Here is a 17,426-nt window from a genome sequence, read left to right on the forward strand (position 1 = left end):
TGTATTGTGAAATTCCTGATGTATGTGTGATCTCAGAATGACAGATAACTATTTTTCTGTCAAGTATTTACTCAATTTACTTATACAATACACTGTATTCCATGTGGTCACTCTTTATTTTCTGTCAGCCTTACAGATTTTTGACTAAAGGGGTTAGGCAGGTGGAGAAGTCACTAACTTTCCTCTACAGGAATAAACAGAAACCAAAGAAATTACTTTTTCGAGCAACTTACTGGTTATCGATGTTATTTCACATCAATGTTACTTCATGGTTATCGAACTTACTTCAATCGATGGACTTTTTTCTGCTCAGGATGCTAGGAGAGAGATGGATTCATTGAAACGTTCCCTTGGTAAATCATGCATGAGACATTCCTCCATAATGGAGAATTTATTCAAGTTCTTTAAATCCTTTAAGATCTTTGGCCTGACCTTGTGGAGCGCTTCACACGAGCATATGTGTGCATCTCTGAAGGACTGAGACTGTTATCAATAATTGATGGTACACATTTCTAGTTTCTACCATTAACACATTTGATTAAGTTTCCAAGGTGACTGAAAGTTAACCCAGCCAAAATTGAGAGGCCAACAAGAAAACCCAAAAATCACAACATTTCAATAAATGCCATGAAAGACTGACAACTTTTGGCTGCAGTTTGGCTGCTTATGATATGTATTTATATATCAGATTTTAATAGGATTGGGATTTTTTCTTTTTTTATAGGGTATGTAATAGTTACAGGCTCACCTGGTGCCCATTATTGACATCCATTCCCCATAGTTTCTCCATTAACAAACTTGCCCTCATAGCAACTTCCATCTTTAAAGAACAGCTTGTCCTGACCTGGAAAATAAAACAATACTTCTAATTCCTTTTAGCAGACCAATTAGCACCTCTATTTGCAACTCAACTCAAAACTTTCTCTTATTTTTCTCCTTTATATGACCAAATTAAAAAGGTTGTTAGCACCTTCACACACTTTAGACTTTTCTTAAGACTTGCTATCTTAGCATCTAAATGTTGACCCCAGCTGAAGGGATTTACAAAGTATATACACCACAGAAATCTCAAAACTATTAAATGAAATACATCCCTATGGGCTCGAATAAACCAGAACTGAACCACAGTTATTGAAACTCTTGAAGTCAAGGATCTGACTTTCACAGCAGCAAGCTCTAGAGCTATGCCGGTTTTACAGGTAACGACCACTTACTGTATTGTGTAAAATGGAGGGACCCATTTGCCAATCTTGTTCTGTCTTATAATTACACAAAAGGTTTAAGAATTACAAGTGACACTTATTTCTCAAAAAAGAAAAAAAAAAGAAATTAAGAGGATTGTTGGAAGCCCAGTTTGTTCCTGCTCCTCAGGCCCAGGTCCTGAGCACACCCCACAGACCCCAATTGCTCCCACAAGCCCCACCTGAGGCCCCTACACACAGCCCTGAAAAGAAGAAAACTGGAATTATTTAAACAATACAGAAAGACTAGGCTGAATACTCAATAACTAGTAATACAAAAGTAAATGTATTAGTTCTACTCAGGGATACCTATTTTAAAATTTCAGTACGTGCAATTACGTGAAGATAAATATATAACTTCGCTATTTACATCGTAAAGGGAACCCGGGCTCCTAAATAACTAAAAACCATTACAAGCGTTACAGGCTACACAGAGACAGGCAGAAGCTGAAGCGTTAGCGACTGTGCTGCCCCTGCGTAAACCAGGGACGCTACCACAAAAAACGCTGCAAACCCATGGAGGAAAAGCGCTTGTATTTACATTCGCCTCAACACCGGAGCTTCGTCCTCACGAGAGGCCGGACTCGGCGGCAGGAGAAGAACCGTCCTCGCCCCTCAGGCGCGGGGCTGGGCTGAGGCGGCACCCGCGGTCCCGCCCTGGGGAAGGCCGGTCACCACAGGTGGGGCGGGCAGGGAAAATGGCGGCGCCCCGGAAACGGAAGCGGGTTCTCCCCGCCAGTGACGCCATATTCGGTTCTGTGGGAGCGGGGGGGAGGGGGAACGGAAGGAAGAACCCGGCTTGGGCGTCTGTGAGTAGCTGGAGCCCCGCGTCGACGGCCTGGCCGGGGCTGGGGGCGGCCGGGGCGGGAGCTTACGTCTCCGGGCTGGCGGGCGGAGGCGGTGACAGTCCCTGGGTGGGAGGGGCCCCCCCGGGAGCTTCTGCGGGCTCGGCTACCGCTGCCGCACCCGCGGCCTAGGCGCTCCGCCGGGCCGTACCGCTGCCGGGGCCTGCCGGGGGACCCGCGTTCCCTCTCGCCAAGGTGCTGTCTGCTCTAGAGCTCTTCCCGGGCCCGCCTCACCTCAGCGGGCCCCGCTCGCGGCTTCCCCGTCTGGTCTCTGTGCGGAGACAGCGCCATTGTCCCTGCGCTCTGGTTGTCCCCAAAGTGTCGCCTCGGTCCCCCGCGCTCGTGCGGCGCTCGGGGTGCGGGGAGCCCGCAGGGGCCGGGCAGCCGCTGCTCCTGAGGCAGCCCCGAGTTTCCAACAGGACAGGCCGCTGTTGGAATGAATAAAATCAAACAGCGCCTCTTTTAGGATTAAAAAAAAACAAAAAACAACCAAAAAAACCAACCAGTTTGCACAACCAGTGGGTCATTCTCCTGTGGTTGTCCATTCGCCCTGTTGTCAATAAATCACTTTAGTGTGTTGCTCTTCAAATGTGCTTCCTCTATGAGATAAGGAAAGTTCTATGAGCAGTAGGGTGCTTTTGTTAGTAACGTGCTTTATCTTAATCTTAAATTTAAGAATAATCTTTGTCGTGATCAGAAGGTTGTCTGGAAATCCTGTACCTCTCCACATGTAACGATGCGAGGCTTAAATGTTTTTACTGCCCCAGGTCCTGTTTATTTTAAGAACTCAGGGACGCAGTGGTGCCTGTAATGATGTTCCCATAACAATTGTGGTAAAAGGTGTAATTGGTGAAGGTTATGCATTTGCCTACTTGGTATTGTTCCACAGAAAAAAACCGTTTTAATACGGTTTAGTTCTAGTAGCAGTCTGTATTCTGATAGTAGCAAACTATTCAATTGTTATAGTAATCTTTGTATATCTTTCTGATTATTGGCTTTACTGAAATGGCTGAAGGGTTATCATAACTCGTTATGCTGAACAGTAAAGTCATTTGTTAAGTTATGAAAGAGGTTTGCTACTGTTTGGATTTAATTATTCCCTTAAACCAATGAGATCTGACTTGTGTTCTTAACTGTAAACTACCTTCAAAGCAATGCCATTGCCTACTTTTCTTGATAATAGTCTGATTACAGATGTTCTTTATGTAAATGTTTTAGTGTGATAAAAAATATTAACCTAAATTCTAAGCTGTCATGTGATGTACTTCAGTCTATGCTACTTAAATTGGGCCAGTGAAGTTTCTTTTCAGTAAAACAGACAGTGTTAGTTGGTTGTATTTCTTGGTCTGCTGTGGAAGAACTGTCTGTATGATAAACAGTCGTACGTAATCCCATATAGTGTAATTTTACACCAAGCGAAAAGCCTACTCCATCATAAAGCCATCAGTAGCCTTACATACGGGATTCTTCACTTGTTCTGCATAGGTGAGCATTTACAAGATTGTAATATTAGGTCTACTTGTAGCCCATATTTGCTATGGATGTATATGTAAGATGAATTTTGATAATAAGAGAGTTTTTATGTTTATGATCTTAAGAGAATTTATATCTTTTTGATATGGTTTTATACTTCAGGGCATTTCAAGGAAAAAAAAACCAAACCCAAAATAAATCAGAAAATTATGCTCAGCTAATAATGCTGAGTAACTTCTTCCTTCTGCAGTGCAGCGAACAGGGAGAATAATAATTACTTCCTTTTGCCTGTAATGAAAAAGTCCATATCTATATTGTATGAGTTTCTATTTGATATTTTTTTTCTTTTTAGCCATAACTTGAATTAAAGTGGACTGAAGCTCCTGAAGCCTCGTAATGAATCCCCTTATCTTTTGAAGTGGAACGGGGCTCCCTTTTTCTACTTACTAAATATTCTGTAGGATATACTTTTCAGATGTTTACAGAAAAAAATATACAACTGAGGTTCTGGGCTTCCCCAGATTGTCCTTGGTCTCAAATTATTTTTTGTAGCAGTCACTGTATTGCAGCATCTAAGATAATTTACATTTTTTTGGATTTAGTAATGTTTCATATATCTTTATTATCATCTGAGGCTCTTGAGATATTATTATAGGGCAGAAAGTGCTCCCACTATCCCAGAGCTGTGTAGTCCCACCCACAGATGAGGACTCCAGGAAGTAAAGTCAGGGATTGCTTTTGGTGATGTGGCAAAAATGTGTCTGTTGAGAATCTGTTTTATTTTGTTTGTTTTAGATCTTGAAGTGAACTGTAAAACTTAGTTGAGCTTAGCTGAAAAGAAAAAGATCTTAAATTGGTAGCATAAGCACATACTAAAAAATAATTCCCTTGGTCAATATTTTTTTTACCTGAGTTCAGAATCCTGGCCCCTTTACTACACAGTTTTGCTCATGCGTAAAACTTCCCTGTGACTGCTGAGCTCTTCCTGTTGAAGAGATAATCTCATTGAATATTTCTGGCAGTGGGTAGTGTTTTGGTTTAGGTACTTATGGCAGAGTTTGTCTCGGTAAACCACGGGTGTACAGAGTCCTGAACTTAAACTTCTTCACTATCTAGTTACTCAGTATTTAAAAATCCTAAGCAGCTTTTAAAAAAAGTATTTATTTTGGTTTTGTTCATCGCCTGAGGTGTCAGGAAGGTGGTGCTGCAGGTCATATCTCAGTGCTTAGATGTTATAACTCCTGCCTTATCAAGTGAAGATGTCTAACAAGGCTCATTCCTATATTTCTCTATGGACTTTTTTTTCCCCTCCCTAAAGTGGGTTTGGATCCTGTCTTGCCTTTGTAAAATACCCCGTTCTTTGCTTTCTTGACAATTTCTTTTGGAAATTACTATCGTTTGGAAAGTAATTTCTTTTGGAGTAAATGTCCTCAGTTTAAGAATACTTCACTAAAAATAATGTTTCAAACAGGGCAATCCAAAAGAGTATCATATGTAAAAGCTGGTTCAGGTAATGTACTGTAAAGCGACACTGAGCTTAGATTTTTGTTTTAAATGTTACCTATGTATCATGTTTTGTTTCCACAGCAACCATGTCAGAAGGGGACAGTATTGGTGAGTCTGTGCATGGAAAGCCTTCCGTGGTCTATAGGTTTTTCTCAAGACTTGGACAGGTTGGTTTTCTGGAGGGTTTTTCTGACTCTATTAGAAGCAGGTCTCAGTGCAGCTTCTTAAACTCATTACTTTTTGGATAAGTTGTTGAAATAGTAAAGTCTATACAAAACGATTTGTTTTGAAGCCTTTTAAAAGTAGATTAACAAATATTATAATACATAGCTTAATGGAATATTTAATGTGTGGATATGTGACATTGCACAGTGAAAATATATGTTGTTATTGTCAAAAAAGAGGAGTGACATCAGATTTCATGTCAGATTAATCTTAAGGAAAGTAAACTTGCAAAAATTTTGAAAATTTAAGTTGCTTTACGACGCCCCAAGCATTAGGAAGTTGTTATTTTCTGCCTTTGTAAAAAAATAGAACTTCTCAAATGCTTGTATGTTTAAATTCAATTCAGTTTATTTGTAATAAAGAATACAAATGTTTCGCGTTACTCTCCTTCCCAAAATACTTTGCACAAATGCCTACTATTTCAAATACTACCCTGTAATGAATGGTATTCATTGTGCATCATGTATTTTATGCGTGTACGCTTTATATTTCTTCCTAGATCTACCAATCCTGGTTAGACAAATCTACTCCATATACTGCAGTGCGATGGATTGTAACTTTGGGTCTGAGTTTTATCTACATGATTAGAGTTTATTTACTGCAGGTAAGAAAACAGGATTTACTGCTAAAGTAATTTTAGATACCATTACTGTTCTGTTTTTTGTCTTGAGTGTTTTTGAAGTATGGTGTTATTTTGGAATTACATATGGTATCATGTAGCACACAGTAGAAGGTAAATTAGTCTGAAGTAAAAAACACATCTTTCTGGTGCTAAACTTACTGCTTAAGCATGGAGAATGAGCAAATGCTTGAGAATATTCATCTGATGGCAACAAAAAGTAGGAATATTCCATTGGTTCTGATGAAATTACATAATAAACCTCTGAAAACTCTGTTGCAATTGAGTTTTTACTTTTATTTTTAAAGCCGTGTTAGAACATGTTCAGGAGCCAGTGGTTACCTTCTGCCATCCAAACCATAAAGAATGGCTTTTTCAGTATTTTTATTGCTGCAGGCCAGTTATACCCAAAGCCTGACGATTACAGGTTGAATGTGAAAGCTGTGCAGGTGGTAGTAATAGGAACATTTAGGAGACTGAAGCCTGCAAAGATGATTAAAGATGTGATGGTATTATGCTGTTTGCTTCTTTTGTGCTGTTTTTATGATGTCTACATTGCGAACATAAAGATTTGATGCCTGAGAAAAGCTTCCATATTAAATCTGTCGACAGATGAGGGATTTGCACTACTCTCATGTTCTGAGGCTTGTTTTGATGAATATATTAGGTTTGCAGTAGTATACCTTAGAAAACTTGTAGCTTAAAAAGGCTAATAGGTTTTATTTTAATCTTGTATTTTACAGTAAGCTTAGTCAGTATTTCGTTAACTTTAAATGGAAGTTGTTATACTTGTTAGCTGTCAGTGTCCAAATAAAAGAAGTACATTCATAAAGGTGATTTCATCTTTTCAGAGTCAGAATGCTTATTTTACATAGTGAGAAACTGTAATATTTTTTTAACAAGTGCAGAAAACTTTTCATGCTAATGTAAGGATGTAGAAAAGCACTTCTCAAGGAAGCAAAAAACCAGGTTGTTTAGTCTTGTTGAAAAATCAGTATCTGAAAATGGTTTTCAGGAAGACTTTAATCTTAGCTCTTTTTCCCTCCCTGCTTCAGGGTTGGTACATTGTGACATATGCCTTGGGAATCTACCATCTAAATCTCTTCATAGCTTTCTTGTCGCCAAAGGTAGACCCCTCTTTAATGGAAGATTCAGGTATGATGAATAGTTCATTTTGCGGTAATTTTGAACTTAGTCAAACTTCCAGCTCTTTTTGATGACACAGTAGTGTAAAAATGTGCAATTTTAGCATGACATTTTATTTTTAGACTTGCAAAAAAATCTCTACAACTTGACAATAAAATTTGTCTGTCTTTTATTTTTCTCAGACTTGACCGTATTCCATCTTGTGTTAGTTTTCTTGCTTTTAAAACAGAAAGTTTCTGTGACTGAAGTTCTCCTGAAAGTAACTCAAGTGACCTGGCACTCATTTCTATTATCTATTTTCTTTTGGGAAATTAATGTTAAGTTACATTAAAAACAGCCACTGTAACTGGAATCTATGTGTCACAATGAAGGTTTTTCTTTTTAAAGGAAAAAAAATAGTCTGGAGTCCAAATAGTGTGGAAAAGTAGTGTGAGAGGGTTTGTGGTTTTTTTTTCCTGTTTTTTTCAGATGATGGTCCTTCCTTACCTACAAGGCAAAATGAAGAATTTCGGCCTTTCATTAGAAGGCTCCCAGAATTCAAATTCTGGTGAGTGGATCCGTCTACCCATGCTGTTTTTGAAAAATATAAATATCTGCATCAAAGTAGTGGTAGCTGGGGTTGAAAGATTAATTGTTAATATTATTTTGAAGGCACTCTGCCACTAAAGGAATCCTGGTTGCTATGGCATGTACATTCTTCGAGGCTTTCAACGTTCCTGTGTTTTGGCCAATCCTTGTGATGTACTTCATTATGCTATTTTGTATCACTATGAAGAGGCAAATCAAGGTAACCCACCAAGAATAGAGAGTAGCTCTTGTGATGTCAGAATTTACAGTATTGTTCCAAACTGTCCATCTGGTTGAGCACTTCAGAGGTATTAAATATATTGCACACGCTTCTGTTACTAGAGGAACTTGAACAACTATCACTTAGTCCAAGCGTGTTGCGTGTTTGCAACTTTGAGCAAATATTGACAATGGGAAACAAAACTAGTTGGCAAAAGAAGTCTTCGTACGCTACATTAGAAAATTCTACACTTGCTTTCAAAAGGTTTCTACCTCAGAATTCAGTATCTGGTTTTTATGCAGGATGAGTCCTACAATTTCTCATCCGCTTCCTTTCTTCAGTTAACTGGCTGTTTTTAAGGAAGAAGTTTCGTAGGATTTCTGGTGGGTGAAAAGGGAAGTTCGGACAAGTTGGTGCGAGAAAGTAGATGGAGAGAAGGGGAAGAAGAACGTAGGCAAGTCATTCAGGCCATTTTTAACAAATTACTTATGATATGTTGACATTTTAAAAAGAGAACCATTTTTTTCCCCAGACATTCAGAATTTTGGATAGGTTCTGTTATTCCAAGTTGTAAATTAAAGGGTAGTAAAGAATTAACACCTCTGTGCTCTCTCCACTTTTCTGTGATCTTTCAATCAGTAATCGTCACTGTACTGTATAAGTTTGATATACCGAAACTTGAGATTTATAAGACATTTATAATCAATACTGGTGCATGAGTAGTTACTTCATTACCTTTACAGTGCTGAAGAACTGCTTTTCTAGAGGACTTTGTAATTTACAACATGTATTGTAAAATGTTCTTGTAAATATTACATAAGTTTCTTGCCTCAAAAATTGATCTTTTCTCTTTACAGCACATGATAAAGTACAGATATATACCCTTCACACACGGCAAGAGGAAATACAAAGGGAAAGAAGATGTGGGGAAGACCTTTGCTAGCTAGAAGATGCAATCAACCTGTTGACCAATTCTACTTCTAACTAAAGGAACGATTTTGAGCCATTGTAACAATGCCTTTTTTCTTCATAAAAAATGATTGAGTGGTGACAAAGCAGTTGAATTTTCATTTTAGGAGGATCTTGCTATTTTTATCTGAAATATCAGTTTCTTGAAGAAACTGGCATTCTAACCAAATTGCATTGAGTTTATTCTCTTTTGTAAGAAGTTGGAGAAACTTTGGATAATCCCATGGATTTGGGATAATGTTTTTCTTTCAAGATCCATTGCACTGGAGAGATTAATGGCTTAGAGTTGGATATTTTTACATAGTTCTCCTGCTCAGTATCACCCTGAAGTGCTGTGCACGTATATGGAGGAAAAATGTAAGATGGCACACATGATGCTGTTTTCTGCTTCATGGCTGTGTGCTATTTCCATAGAAAAATTCAGTAGACCTAAATAGATGCAGAACTTAAGCCAATTTCCTAAATGCATGGTATTACTGAGTTATAAGCAAACAAATGTAGATAGGAATAAGAAATCTACTAAATCATGGGGTTTGCAGTAGGGAAAAAACACTCATCTAGCTTCTAAAGCAACTCATTTGTGTTGGGTTTTAATGCCAGTTTCGCCATCACGTCTCGCAGCAGATGCTAAAATTGGGCTCTTTCATGACGACTCAAAACCTTGTTCAAACTCTATTGCAGTTTCCTTTGAGGACCTGGAATTATAAAAATATATATTTTAATTGTTATTAGTTGGAGTTTCTTTCATACTTAGGGGTTTCTTCATTAATTTAAGCTGACTTCATGCAGCCCTTTCAGAACATACCCAAACTGGCCATAGCAGACAAACTGTGTGGGTTTTAACACAGCTTTTCATTTTCTATGGGGGAAAAAAAAAAATCAGAGATAAATGACCTTCATGTAAACTTTTTCATGTGATACAACTGCAGTTTTATTAAGTGACTTTTTAATTCCAAAATTTATTAAAAGACAGTGTCCCCCTTTACTTGTTCTCTATCTTTATATACCTATTGATCTAACAGTATTTATGGCTCCTTTTCAATAATGGTTACCTTCAATTTATCTTCATGCAATGCCTTTTTCAACTCTTCAGGGAGCAATCACTTGCAGAAAGTAGGAAAAGATTAGCTCTTTGAAGATTCTGAATGGAGAATAGTGGCAACTTCAACAGACACCTAAATGGAAAATGTATGTAGGAACCCTTTCATCTAGTTTTGTCAAATGAAGTTATTATGGAGCTCTGGAATTCAGCCTTCAGTAATTCTGGGAAAATTACAGGTAGTTTTAGTTCACGTTGACCTGTTGTTTTTTCTTTGCGTGTGTTTGTTTTATTAGCAGTGTGGAAACTAGTAATGTCAAAACTTAAAATTATGGAAACACGGTATCCAGAAAGGGCCTTATAAAAGTACCAGCCCCGGTCGCTCACAGTTTGTTGCCTGAAAATATGAAATCCCTGAATTGGAGAAGCTGTCTTCAGGTTTGCTGGAGTTTCTAAATATGGGCAAATCAGGGAGAAAAATACAATGTTTATTAAAATTATCAACTGGGATAACTCTTACTAAACAAGTATTAATGACATCCATTGCAAATTAGACATTTTTACCTCTACTTAATTACAAACTTTAGTGGCAGTTGGAGATTAATGCCTTCTCACTCTTGGGTAGGCACAGATGCTCTGCGTTCAGTGGGATTAACAGTTTTCAAATACGGATTGTAGATAACATTGGGACAACGGTATAGTTCCCTGAACTATAGTGCTAAAAATAAATTAACCTTACAGAATGCTTGAAAAACTTGGCTTGACAACTTCCCAGATACTTCCCTGTCAATTGCTTCCTATTTGTTTTTATGTGCAACAAAATGTTTTTCCTTACTGTTTTCTTAGTAAGGAGACCAGGCAGTGATATCCTTAGATGGTCATGTTTTCATTTATGGTACGGACCAGTTTTCTTCCACTGTTGCCTTGACACTTTTAAGTAGGTGAAGGATGCCTGAAAGTTTCCTGGTGTAAGAAAGGGATGGTATTGCAGCTCTGAAAATCACTTTTGTACAGTAACGATGAAGTGTTCATGTAGTTGCCAGCAACTGTTTTTTATTCCATTTATAGATATGATGAAAAGTTAAGCTAATTTTATTGGGGTTTTTATGACAATACTTGGAGATTTAATTGTTGATTAGCTAACCAGGATGTTACTGTGGAGTAGAAATAACCATCTTAAAAGAAGTGCTCTTACTGTAGCACACCTCCCCCTGCCACCCCAAGTCCATATTCAGTGCCATTTGTGAAAGATTTATTGAAACTGTAACTCATGATCCACAGAGTGGATCATCTGGCTTTTTCTCCCCATCTGTATTTAAAGAATATAAATAAATTCATCTTGTACATTTTCTATCGTGCAAGAATGACAAGGTATTTTAACAACTAACAAGTTTTTTTCCCTGCTGCTCCGAATACTTGTATAACGGAACTAATAATAACTTACGGGAATAAATCTTGATGAGGTGATGCTGCTGAATCCTTCCTCCTTTATATTCTAAAATACTGGCTTGGCTGTAATAGCCCTTATTGCCGTAAAGAGTGGAAGGGGGTCTTTTGGCTGAAGTCAGTGTCTTCCCTATCTGTGTTAGGCTGTAGAAAACACCCAGACAAAACTTGAGCTGGGTTATAAAACTAACGTTTCGTAGTTGAGCTTAGTTTCTATTAGTGTATGTACTAGAGCCTTTTTGAAGCAACGGTTATTACATTGCTATAGTCTAAATGTCTAGAATACTTGATGAAGAGTTTTGCTATCTAATAGCGATGGAAGAGCTTTGAGTTTGGAAGCTGAGTGTGAATTGATGAGTGTACAGAGCAGTCTGCATCACTGTGGGTTTGTGCTCATTGCTTTTGTTATCTAAGGGAAATGTAGTTTGTCAAATCAAGGAAACCTGCTTTATTGCCAACCTTGTTATGAAAATAGAATGGCACATGACATCCATCTGTCATAGAAATTCCACTGCAGTTAAACTAAGGATTTGTGTACAGCTTTTGTCCTTTTCCTCTGGAGTCTACAGCATGGACTCATTATTATGTTACAGGAGAAAGAGAATCTTAGAAATTGTAGAATTTTACTAATACCTTACGTGTGCTATGAAATGTTGGAAGACTCATGATCTACACTTACATCCAGAGAATGGGAATCTGATTTAAATTTTTCATTGTCCAAAGCAAAGAAAACTATTACATTTCTATTAAGCACTTCTTAGATGTATTTTTAATACGGGCACGGACCATGTTAAAAGAAACAGAAGGGTAGAGGCAGACATAGATTTATTCTGTAAAACAGTAATGAAGTGCCACCTTGCACAGGCAGTTACCAGTTTCATAATAAAGTCTTTTTCTTGGAGTACTCAAGGTGTCTGACAACCTCATAAAGGGTATGAGAGCTGAGGCCCTTGTCATCAAACAGAACAGATTTTTCCTTTACAGTTGATAGTGCCGTAGGTAGATCAGTTTCTGAGGATGAAACTTCTCTCTGCACAGTGGACATTCTGTCTACAAAAAGAAGTTAGATAGATGTACTGAATTGCTGTATTTAAAAGTTAAAAAAAAATCCACATGTAACTGTTTAGAAAATAATCAGCATCCATAATTTAAAAAAACCCACATTTTTTCAGTCCAGTTTGTGCTGCAAGCACTCTAAGCTAGCCCAATTTAAAGAGCAACATGAGATGATGCGAGTGCTCAAACAACTGGATGGATTCTTAACAGTTCTTTTGCTCTGTGTGTTTATTTTTAATGTAGGTGGCAATACTACTTCTTGTACACACTACTCATTTCTAGAACAGCTGCAGTCACACATCTGAATTATAGCACAGATGTAGCCTCTTGGCAAAGATTTTATTCGTAACTAACATCTGATGCCTTTTTTCTGGCAAGCAGTTTTCAGTCTTTAGAGAGAATAAATGGACAATGTCTTACTTCACAGTGTCTATAAAATCCTTAATGGATGAAAACTCTGCTGTATTTCATTAATCCAAAGCAAAATCCAAGTTTGAAGTACCATGCATAAGAGCTAACTTACTTTGGTTGTAATTTTCTTATTTCTTTTTACTGGAAATCAGGTGAAGAAGGCTTCAGAACATGATCACTCTTGTTTCTTTGCAGTCAGAATTATAGCCTAGGTCTGTAGATAAAGGAATTCTTTCTGTGTCTGACTTCCAGAGTAGGCCGATTGCATTTCAGTGGTTGGGACAGAAAACTGCTCACCTTATTTACCTCATCTGTGTAATGCATAGTCATAGTCTAATAAAATATATAGGTCCTGGTAATCTCTCGTGTGGGGATTTTGGATGCCTTAGTGAGAGAAAGGGTATTAACTTCAGCACCCAGGCTGACAGGTACTATCAAGTAGAAATTTCATCACGTTTACCCCTTCCAGCCTCCGTTTGTCCTTCTGTACTTACTCTGGTGTTACACCACTCAGTGATGCATTCCCAGCAGAAGAGGTGCCCACAAGGTGTGGCTGTTGTGTGTCTCCGTTCTTCCAAACACAACGTGCAGCGGGAGTGGCGCCCAGTAGTTTTTTCCTTGGTCGTGTTTCTAATTAACATAGTTATGTATTACTTAATTTTATTTAGCCTGCTTGTAAGAAATATTTGATAACACCATCTTAAAGTAAACCCCGTCTTCAAGTATTAACCCTTTTTGTGAAGAACTCAAAAATATGAAAGCGAAGCATGAAATCTAAGAGAGGCTTAAAATGGTGAGGAATGCATCAAACATTACATCAGGTAGTAACATAAGTCAAAGTGTCGCCTCAGTGTTCTCCCTGTTCATGAAAGCTATTACATTTCTCACCCTTGCTTCCACCTCTTCCCTAGTAAGTAAAAATCATCATACTTTTGATGAGCCAGGTTGCGATGTAGTTTCCATTCCTGCCTTGCTCTCTGCTTCTGTTTGAAGCTGTACATCTGAACGCCAATTGTTAGAAGAAGATGGAAGAGTGAAATTATTCCAAGAAACTTGTAACTTGATCGAATGCTCTGATCTTCTCCTTGCAGTCCTCCAAAATGCAGCTACAGAGTTCACAGAAATAGAGAAGTTTTGTTACTGTGGTTTTATGAAACTATCTCCCTCCCCGTATCAATAAATTCTTGATTTGAGATTCTCATTTCTGTCCAAAATATTGACGTGTATCTAGGACTTATCAACCTGCTGTCTCTCAGGAGGTCTAATGTGTCCTGGATGCATCTCATTCAGTCAGGCTACACTTTACTGCTGTTTGTGCAGGGATCAGTTGTCTTGTCTGTCTGTCCATCAAAACTGCTGCTTTAATTGCTTTGGCTTTGTTATGTAGCTCTGAGCAAATAGTCAGACTCCTCTTTTCCACGCTGACATCAGGAACTGTCGAAGCGTCTTCTGTCTATACGCATTTTTGGCCAGTGGCTGATGTTTTTTGGAAAGATACTTATTGAAAAGATAATATGAAATTAAGCTCTTCATATAGAAAAATGGTATCTAAATGTGTACTGATCTTTCATTCAGAACTACCCTTTTTTTTTTTTTTCAGTATTTCCCATGGATTTAGTAAGCTAATTCTCACTTTCTGTGTATATGTAGAATATGGACTGGACTAGACAGTGTTCTCAATGTTACGTAGCGTATTAACTTCTGACAGTGCATTCACATTTATTAGCCATAACCTTTTAACCACATGGACTCATAACCCCTCTATGTAATGTTAAAAATTCCCCTTTCACCCAGTCTGCTCTGCCAACATTATAATCAGCTACAGCCAAATTCTATATCCCTTTTACACATGTGGCATCCCAAAAGAGGCCAAAATACCGCAAGGGACACCACCTTCAAACAAGAAATACATCCACTTACGTATTTGATTCCTGTGATTCTTTTAGACAGGTGATAAAAACTGCCGCTTATGTAGAATACTGCCAGATGTAGCCGGTGAAGTAAAGGTACGCATTGTTTAAGAACATACACAATTTGTAAGACTGTTTTCTTCTGCTGTTCCGTAAGCTCCCCAACTTGTTTCTGTATCCAGTTCCGCATGAAGGTCCTGCTGGATAAGCCGAGAGCCGAGTCGCCCTGCGAGGCTCTGGACTCATCAGTTTCTGTCTGCAGCTCGCGTTCCAGGTGCAGCAGTCCCTTTTCTAAGCAGTAGGGTACCACGGTATGAAGAGCAATGAAGACGGCCCGCCGAAAAAAAGAAGGTACCCTTTTCTTGCTTGAGTCAACTTGGACAATGTTAACGTACTCTTCCCCCAGAGTCTGGTAACCTAAATAATGCGTGTAACAGAGAACTTGCAGGGTAAGATGGCAACGGCAATGTCATTCTCTGTACGGTTGAGCAGCGGTGAGGGGCTGCTCAGGTCAGAACACGTCAGGTTTTGGAGTTTCAGAAATAGTTGTATTTTTGTGTTGAGTGAGGTGAGCGTTATGTTTACATCAGCATCTGCAGAGGCAGTATCTGCAACGGTTTTAGGCTTAAAGCAGGGATTCTTTTTCATAGTGTCACACACCCCTTTTTTAAAACGAACTTCTTAAAAGAACATACATCTGGGTTGATAAGCTGCTGCATTTGAACTCAAACTTCCGACAATTTAGTTGTTTCATATTTAGTAAGGGACATTTATAGAAAAACAAAACAAAACAAAGCCCCTACATTAAACAAATCACTGTCAAGTGGTCTCACTCCTTTTTGTGGTCACCAACAAACAGCAGCTGCCCAGGACAGGCAGCTCATTTTTCACCCTGGCCCAGGTTGCCCAGAGAAGCTGTGGCTGCCCCATCCCTGGAGGGGTTCAAGGCCAGGCTGGAGGGGGCTTGGAGCAACCTGGTCGGGTGGGAGGTGTCCCTGCCCGGGGCAGGGGGTGGCACTGGGGGGAGGATTTTAGGGTCCCTTCCAACCCCAGCCATCGTGTGATTCTATGAAATGCCAAAGAGGCAGCTCCTGGGCTCGATACCTGACAAAGTGGTAAGGACGAAGTAGGCGACATCGGAAAGCAGCTCGATCTCTTTCCTCCATTCCAGCCACTTCTTGGCACCTGCGGGACGGGGATCATTGCGGTCACCTGACGTGAAATTCCCCTCTCCGGGAATTCCTTCCCAACACTGGATTAACCTCTCCCTCCCCGCGATGGGTGGGCCCACCTCCCTCCCCGGCCGGGGGCACTGCGCTGAGGGGGGACACCCGCTGCTACCCGAGCACCGACGGTGCCGCTTCAGTCCCTCCCTCCCGCCACAACGCCGATCCCGGCGGCCTAGCGCCCCCCCCCTCCTCAGGGCTCGGGGTGGAGAAGGACCCCCCTCCGGCGGAGGCTTTACCCGCCAGCCCGTGCAGCGCGGCGCCGGCCCCGCTGCGCAGCCCGCTCCGGTGCAGCTCGTCCTTCTGCCCGCAGCGCACCAGCCGCGCCGGACCAGCCGCCACAGCCGCCATGACGGGCGGAGGGAGACGCGACCCCGCGCGGAGGCGCTGCGGTCCCGAGGAGGGCCGCTGCACCGCTGCGCGCGCGCGGCCGGCGCAGGGAGGCGGTGTCATAGCGGGCCGGCCGGGGGGCGGGCGCGCGGCTGAGGGGAGGCCCCGTGAGGCGGCGGCGGCGGCGGCCGGTTCCAGCCGATCCCTCAGGGCCCGGGGAAAGATGAGTGAAGATACGCGTTAAGGCTTTCGTCAGCCTCTTCGTCTGATAAATTGCTCTTGGTGTTGTGTCTGGGTGCTAGTTTATTTAGGGAGTTGAGCTTGTCTAGTGACTTGTCGTAGAACTTTGTGGCCTCTTGATGGAGACAGCCGGGATCCCATTGCCTGCGATGAGGCTGTTGCAGGTGTGACTAGTCCTTTCAAGTAATACTAATTGCTTTGTTTTGTATGCTCCCTACAAATGGCCTTTTTAACAAAGGCAGCAGCAGCATTCTGAAAATGTTTACTGTCCATATGCATCTTGAAGTCTGATATGTTAATTTTTGTTAAAACGTGTTTCTTAGCAGATTTTAATGTGTAGCTATAAATTTAGGGTTGCAACATGCTTAAGGGAAGGGGAAGTTAAACAGTTCTACAATGTAATTGATTTATATGACAAAACTACTTCCACATGGATTAAAATAGATGTTTTTCAGAGAATTTTGTGGACTAATATTGCACTAACTCACCTGAAGGTAATGTGGAAGACTTGGAGCTTGTACTTGGGTTTTTTTTTTTTTCCCCTCTCAGTGCTGAGAAGCAGAAAGGCTTCCTACAAACTTAAATAAAGGTAAACTGGGTATTTGGAGTCCTTTAGTTGTCAGTAGTCTGTTACCAGCAGCACAACCTGTGACATCAAAGTTCTAATTTAACTGCGCCCAAAGTTGTGAAAATTGTTAGTAAAGCTGTGATGAATCTTGAATCTTAGGGTTAAGTAATGCATTCCTATCCCCTTCCTCCTTATTCCAGATGCAACTCAAATTTTTCTTTGCTAGTGTTTGGAAAGGCGTATAACATAAATGAAATTGCAGATTGTTCAATCTGTAGCTGTAAAATCAATACAATTAAGGAAAAACATTAGAATGTTTTATTGAGTAAAACGGTAGGGGGAGCACCTGCATAAGAAAATATCCCATGAGAAATGCGGTATGGAGTGTG

General features: G+C 40.1%; 2 protein-coding genes and 1 long non-coding RNA gene across 4 annotated transcripts in view; 1 reads left to right on the forward strand and 2 right to left on the reverse strand.

Annotated features, from left to right (window-relative positions):
* LOC141474073 (uncharacterized) overlaps nt 1-275 on the reverse strand; it is a 40,748-nt gene extending 40,473 nt beyond the window's left edge. The window contains exon 1 of the long non-coding RNA XR_012463615.1: nt 234-275. This is a non-coding gene — a long non-coding RNA (uncharacterized lncRNA). The remainder of the gene's footprint in view (nt 1-233) is intronic.
* A 1,727-nt stretch (nt 276-2,002) lies between these two features.
* RER1 (retention in endoplasmic reticulum sorting receptor 1) lies at nt 2,003-11,316 on the forward strand. 2 transcript variants are annotated; one of them, XM_074161520.1, is made up of 7 exons: nt 2,003-2,050; nt 5,147-5,232; nt 5,790-5,894; nt 6,965-7,064; nt 7,524-7,602; nt 7,707-7,842; nt 8,700-11,316. In XM_074161520.1, the coding sequence occupies exons 2-7, from the start codon at nt 5,152-5,154 to the stop codon at nt 8,787-8,789; spliced, it is 591 nt and encodes a 196-aa protein (XP_074017621.1). In that variant the 5' UTR covers nt 2,003-2,050; nt 5,147-5,151; the 3' UTR covers nt 8,790-11,316. The 2 variants fall into 2 exon arrangements, with proteins under 2 accessions (XP_074017621.1, XP_074017622.1); XM_074161521.1 differs by lacking the exon at nt 2,003-2,050 and adding an exon at nt 2,373-3,571 and having other exon boundaries at nt 8,700-11,201.
* Nucleotides 11,317-12,044: 728 nt separating this feature from the next.
* Nucleotides 12,045-16,319, reverse strand: PEX10 (peroxisomal biogenesis factor 10). Its single transcript, XM_074161519.1, has 6 exons — nt 16,139-16,319; nt 15,778-15,858; nt 14,684-15,090; nt 13,694-13,869; nt 13,258-13,393; nt 12,045-12,346 (listed from the first exon to the last, which is right to left on the reverse strand). The coding sequence occupies exons 1-6, from the start codon at nt 16,248-16,250 to the stop codon at nt 12,275-12,277; spliced, it is 984 nt and encodes a 327-aa protein (XP_074017620.1). The 5' UTR covers nt 16,251-16,319; the 3' UTR covers nt 12,045-12,274.
* Nucleotides 16,320-17,426: the final 1,107 nt, after the last annotated feature.

The sequence above is a fragment of the Numenius arquata genome, chromosome 20, assembly GCF_964106895.1.
Source record: "Numenius arquata chromosome 20, bNumArq3.hap1.1, whole genome shotgun sequence".
NCBI classification, from domain to species: domain Eukaryota; kingdom Metazoa; phylum Chordata; class Aves; order Charadriiformes; family Scolopacidae; genus Numenius; species Numenius arquata.

Coding starts and splice junctions, on each gene's coding strand:
- RER1 (XM_074161520.1), top strand. CDS start 5,152: ATGTCAGAAGGGGACAGTATTGGTGAGTCTGTGCATGGAAAGCCTTCC. Junction 7,603..7,706: donor CTCCCAGAATTCAAATTCTG/GTGAGTGGATCC, acceptor ATTATTTTGAAG/GCACTCTGCCACTAAAGGAA. Junction 7,843..8,699: donor CTATGAAGAGGCAAATCAAG/GTAACCCACCAA, acceptor TTCTCTTTACAG/CACATGATAAAGTACAGATA.
- PEX10 (XM_074161519.1), bottom strand. CDS start 16,250: ATGGCGGCTGTGGCGGCTGGTCCGGCGCGGCTGGTGCGCTGCGGGCAG. Junction 15,859..16,138: donor CGCGCTGCACGGGCTGGCGG/GTAAAGCCTCCG, acceptor CCCGTCCCGCAG/GTGCCAAGAAGTGGCTGGAA. Junction 12,347..13,257: donor CTGAGTGGTGTAACACCAGA/GTAAGTACAGAA, acceptor TTCTTTTTGTAG/ACAGAATGTCCACTGTGCAG.